Below are 6,515 nucleotides of genomic sequence, written 5' to 3'. Positions count from 1 at the left end.
TGCGCATGACTGTAGTTGTTTTATAAATAGACGTTACAAGCTAGATGAAATTAGTCTTTAACATGTACCTAATATTGGATGTCCAAGGTTTTAATACCGAAAAAAATACATTTATCGTGAAGGAAATGGCAACATATGATGGTCAAAAAATTACTCATTTTTTGTTTAAACCACCTTATCCGATGCGTTTATTGGGTCCTGAATTTCATAGACAAGCTGTTTGGGTGATGAATAATTACCATGGTTTAAACTGGGATCATGGTTTTACCCCTGTCCACCAGTTCCATCAGATCATCCAATATTTGACTAGAAATGTTGATGCTGTTTATGTGAAGGGGCGAGAAAAATCACAATATATTAAAAAATATAGTTTATCACCAGTTATAGAATTGGATGAACAACCAGCTTTGCAAAAAATGGATCCAAAATGCCCATATCATTCAAACAGTTATAGCGTATGTGCTTTATCTAACGTATTTTATTTGTATGATACTTTTATGATGCAATAAAGATTTTTTTTACATTTTGTCTTATTAATAAAAAACCTTATTAAAAAATAATATACTTTATTTAATAATTATTACAATAATTGTTATATCTAGAACTTACATATTGAAGTGCAAGTTTACAAAAATTACAACTAGATTGAGCAGGAGCAATTCCTTCTAACTCTGTTCTCCACTCAGGACGATTGAAATGAACAAAACACGGAAGTCGCGTTTGAATTTCAAAATCCTGGACAAATTTCTGTGGTAGGAGATGCCAAGACTGAAGTAGATCATATGGATCCACAGATTTTCTAATATATTCTATGCTAAAGTTTTCCAATTCTGTGGTTGTAAACATGTACAACGGTTTTTTCGGATGCTGTGCCATTAGGCGAGAGCGGTGGCAACAATTCATCTTTATTAAAACGGTTAATGTTTTTAAACACTAAGTCTATCCACTTTTGTTCTTCGTCTCTGGAGAGAAAAAATAATCTTTTATCTTCGTTTGATTTTGGTGTGTAAACTTTTCCACTACGCAAGCGCATCACTTAAACACAGTTTTGAAAATTTTTTAAACATATATTCTTTAGCTTTATATTTACGTATTAAATGGTTAATACTTTTCTTTAACTGTTTAATATTTCTTGTTTTTTCATAAACTAAAATATCACGTTTTATTCTGTTAATACCTGTACTAAACTGATCAACCCGTTCACGAAACTTTCTTGTGCTCATAGTGTTTACATTAACGACGGTTCTATCCTTTTATATCCTTCCTACTCCCATTGACACCGGATACAGGTGCCCCTCCTCCTCCCACTCCGCTTATAATGTAACTAGATTGTACCGGGCAGTATATGAGACTTTATCAGTTGCCGGGCACTCATTCCTGTTGAAACTTGTTCACATGGGCACTCATTCCTGTTGAATATTACAATGTCACATACTTATAGTTTAGTTTTGTGTTGATTTTGTGATTTATGTCCCCATATAAATATTGGGATAATATGGATAATCTCCTTCACATTGGTGGCGAGGAGTGGGAAACATTTTCGAGACTCCCTGTGTATATTGTACAACAAAAGCTGTGTCTTATTTGTCGTAAAGTGTGTGGAACTAAACTTATTCCAAGACACTTAATATTTAAAGGATGGAAATTAGTATTTGGATTTTGTGTATTTTGTAGTGAGACTAGACCTATGGGATTATCTCATCGATTAGTAGGTTTTCATGATGGGTTATTGGAATCTCCACCACATCCACAGGACTCCCCACGTCCAGAGTTAGGTTTACTATAAATAGATACCCAAATCTTGGTAGAGTTTATTATAATGGTATCAATAAACTTTATTGTTTTACAAGCAATTTTAGGAAATTTGCTCTTGATTCAGCAACCACTTCATATCAGAGAAACTTTTATATGTTTTGATAGTAATGGCACACTAAATGATACGTGGCCGTCGAAATGGATAAGAATGGAATCATATCCGGGAAACAATTTTTTACCAACTTTACAAGCTGAAATACCCTTACACAGCACTAAATATAAATTACGTTTTAGACATGTTAGTGAAAAAACCACTGATTCCGGATGGTTAGAACTTTACAATGAAATACCTAATAAGGATAAAGTCATACCACCAATACTTTATTATATAGCTATATGTTCAACTTTCTCAATACTTTCTCTATTATTAGAATTGTTTAAAGGGTTAAATAAAAAAATATGTTAATATACAAGTGTTTTATTACTACATAACAATATACAATTCCTAAATATAATTACAGATAACAAAAAACTATTTATAAGTAGGAGTCGTATTGAAACGCTGCAACTTGAAACAATTCCTCATTGGGAATATTATCTAAATCATCTAGTGTAGGAGCATTTATCAACTCATTCGCGAAAAATAAAAGCTCATCTATATTACCATCATGCTGATTAATTAACAGATGACCCCATGCCAAAGTAGATACATCTCCAGGTATAATATATCTTTTATCATCACGAGATGTTAGTGATACCTTATTTTTCAATTCGGTATAAACAGTATGCATGTCTGATCTAAAAAAATACATTTTTCTAAAAATGGTTTCGTTGTTCTGAACGACTCTCACATAATCATTTAAATGTAGCTGATTTTTAACAACATGTGTGGAAACACCTTTCGCTTTTTTTAAAATTGTGTCAGCCTCAATGCAATAAGCTTTAGCTCCGGTACCGTAAAATGCTTTAATAGTGGTGTTTGGAAATTCATTTTTCATCTTTCCAAGTATAGATTTTGTCTTGTGTACCCCATGTTGATTATTTTCCGAATAATTGGATGTATCAAAGTGGTGCAGATTTTTATTCATATCATTATAAAAGTTTGGTGTTTGTACTTCTAGAATAAGTGAGTCAGTATCCGTATACAAAAGATTAGCATTATCACGGTACTTGTTTTTAATATACCCGTAGAAAAAATTATATATGAATGTTTTAGAAATATCTAGAATAGAAAAACCAATATATAAAGGTTTATCGTAAATAATTTTAGTTTTATTTAAATGAATTGCAACTAAATTTTCGTTAAATACTGATAATGAGTTGAATTCTGGTTTAGCAATCAAAGACTTTGCACCAAGCCTTCCACGGCTATTTTCCCATTGAGATAAAAGGCGAATATCTTTCCGTTTATCAACCGCTTCTAGAGACTTTCCGAATATAGCGTTGACAAGAAGCTTAAACAGATCACGCTCGAATTCATTTGTGGCTTTGTTTCTGAGAGAAGTGTTCAAATCAATATATTTTTTTAACCAGAGTGATTGGGAGAACTCTATTATTCTGTGCACTTTTTCTAGTCTTAATCCATATTGTATACATTGTTTTAAATTTCTATAATGTATGACATATTTTTTTTTATCATATAAATTAGGAATGAGTTTTTTATATTTACCTTTGGGTGGAATTATTGATTCGGGGCAAAACGGAAGATCATTATGTTGTTCATGAATATTGGGTGGATAATGTAAATCTACTTCCAGCACATAGCCCTTTTCGCTATCATCATCAATATCAAAAACATTAAATTGCTCAATTTCCTGATCACTCAACCATCTAAAATTTTTCCAAGGAAGAGGCTGACTCATGGCTGCACCGTACAGATTGGTGGCATCTAAATACATAATGTAAGTTTCTGGTTTTTTTGGGTCAAAATTACTTAAAAATTTGTTATTTGCAATACTTTTCCGCTTCGTACAAGTGGCCACACCTCCCCGAATACCGTTTTTAAAAAAGTGTACCATGTCAACATCCGTTAAAAGTTGAAGCTCGATATCGGTATATTTTAACATGGCATCCCATGTTAGAGATGGTGCTGTAACATAGTGTGCAGGATCCAGTTTATATTCTTTGAGGCAAACCTTTCTAAAATTTTCAAATATATCAGCCAGTAAAAGCACATCTGACTTTAAATATAACATTCCGTAATCTCCCATAGATTGACAGTTAAAATGTTTCCACACCTCTTGGGCTCTCTTATAATCTTCTGTAGTAATATGTTCCCCCCTTAAATTATCATAAAATTTTTCTTTCGATGGTAAATGTTTCTCATCTAATTTCATGAAACTATCAATAAATGTATAGGGAAATACACCCTTTCGGCGCATTAAACCAAACTCTTTTTCACCTGGGAAATACTTTCTTATTTCATTGCATTGACTAGACTCTAATGTTTGGCTCAATTTATCTAAAGACTTTGCTAAAAATCTAAATGAATCTACAAACCTCAATTTTAAATAAACATTATGTTGTTTTAAATCATCACTTTTGTGTACTAGAATAGATTTCGAAAAAGTAATATATTTTTCTTTAGTTTGCGCGATAGCTGATACATACTCCCCATTAGTTATTAATTCCTTAATAAACATGTGACAATCATAATTTGTTAAATTATGAAAAAAAATTGGAATAAAATTAGGTACCTTGAAATTTAAATTGCAGGAATTATGTGCAGCTCCTCTATATCTACCGCTTAGGTGGCAATGATCTCTCACTCTGGTATCCGACAAGGAAAATGGCTTCTGGCAAATGGAACATTTGATGGCGTTCTGGAAATTCTGGTTTTCTTCACTAGTCAAAGGCACCATTGGTTTGACATGCTTTAGGTGATTTTGGTATAGATTAATAGCTAAAGCATCTAACTTTTGAACAAAAACTTTAGCAGCGTCCTCACCCTGATATGTTTCCAATCTTGATAAGCTATCATCAAAAAAACACTTGAGGTAGAAACAAAATGAATAAGGCTGGTGTTCTGCGACTTTGATTGTGTAAGATTGTCCATCTGATGGATTACAATGGTCTATTGGCTTAAGAATCGACTCAAAGTCAGCATAAATTACAAACGGGTGTGGACTTGTTTTTTCAATATTAACGAATTTTAGAATGTTAGATGGAAGGGTTTCACCACACTTGTTAACTCTTGGTTCACTGGTTGGAAGTATTGTCGAAATATGTAAACAATCATTTTCTTGGTGATTTCTCAGCTTTTCAAAGGTAGAGAAAGTTTGAAGACACCCATCACAGAAATATTGTTTTCCTTCATGTGTTGATTTTTGAGTATTTACCAGGCGATACAAGTCTGTTATGAGACAGTAATGACTCCGATCACTATCATTTATCATTAAAAGATTAACATGTGTAGGTTTATGGTGTTGAGTGTAGTAAAGTGGTCCTACAATTTCATATTGCATCTTGTTTTCTTTAAAATATGATTGAAGACCATACACGTTAACTGATATATTGTTTAAAATCTCGAACTTGTTAATATCTTTTAACTTAACCGGGAACCCAATACCTTCAAAGTTTAGAAGTGTATCACATGGAGGATATGACTCTGGCATCGTCGCGTCACCTGTAGCAGGAAATATACTTGCCAGCACACAATAAGCAAAACACTTGTTGTCTTTGTTTTGAATATTTAAAATCGCTTTTCTCTTTTTAATCTGCGATGGAAGATTAATATATGATGAAGCAGAAATGGCACTGAATTTATTAATATTAACATCTAGGAATATAATTTCCTGAAGTGCCCAGTTGGAATCTTTTTCCTGGAACTCCGATGCTTGTGTCAATATCGCTTCAGCAAAGTCGTCATATACATCGGATATATCACTACTCAAAGTGATAATTTTATTTGATGTATTCATCGACTTAATATCCGAAATACCATTATCGGGTTTGTAAAACATCGCAAAAAGTTCACAGTTAACTTTAAGCGCTGTGTGCTGATTAAGATATTCGCTGAGAATTCGGGTTACTTTTGGTTTTATATCATTCATGAAACCGAAATAGTTAATTTTGTTATTTTGGGTCATAAACCGGTATGAGGCTATTCTATTTTTAAACGCATGTGTTAGTTTCGTAACACCACTTTCGAGCACTTCAATACCTATCGGTCTTAGTCTTTTTCTTGGAATCGGACAGGCGACATCACAGGAATTACCTGTATGACGTTTTAAATTAGAATCTCGTGTGAAAGTTTTCCCACATTTATTACACATGTACACACGCGAGTGACTTTTGTTACAGACACCCATATGTCTACGAAGGTTATCTGACCGCGAGAAAGTTTTACCACACGTACACTGATTCATGTTACAGGATTACACATCTAAACACTTTTACCACCTTTAAATACCCTTTCTTAACCCCTACTTCTGCGCTATACCCTCTATGTGGGTGCGCAGATGTTCTGCATTTGTTCACAATAAAAAATCAGACAGATGTAACAAGCAACGATGAAATCACCCGTATGTATGTAAATTAGGGCAGGTGTATGCAAATTAGGGCAGGTGGATTGACAGGTGTATGCAAATTAGGACAGGTGTTCCTCCACCTAGGGACAGGTGGTCAACAGCTGTACGCTTATTATGCGCAGGTGTTCCTCCTCCACCTAGGGACAGGTGGAATGACAGGTGGTAATTAGGGTATGCAAATTAGGACAGCTGTATGCAAATTAGGGCAGGTGTATGCAAATTAGGGCAGGT

The 6,515-nt window shown here is 33.6% G+C and overlaps 1 protein-coding gene across 1 annotated transcript; it reads right to left on the bottom strand.

Moving 5' to 3' along the window:
* Window positions 1-2,291: 2,291 nt before the first annotated feature.
* LOC126891534 (uncharacterized) lies at window positions 2,292-6,122 on the bottom strand. Its single transcript, XM_050660711.1, has one exon. The coding sequence runs from the start codon at window positions 6,120-6,122 to the stop codon at window positions 2,292-2,294; it is 3,831 nt and encodes a 1,276-aa protein (XP_050516668.1).
* Between the last annotated feature and the right edge of the window lie 393 nt (window positions 6,123-6,515).

The sequence above is a fragment of the Diabrotica virgifera genome, chromosome 9, assembly GCF_917563875.1.
Source record: "Diabrotica virgifera virgifera chromosome 9, PGI_DIABVI_V3a".
NCBI classification, from domain to species: domain Eukaryota; kingdom Metazoa; phylum Arthropoda; class Insecta; order Coleoptera; family Chrysomelidae; genus Diabrotica; species Diabrotica virgifera.
Note: the sequence above shows the minus strand (reverse complement) of the source record. Positions and strands in the feature narration are given on the sequence as shown.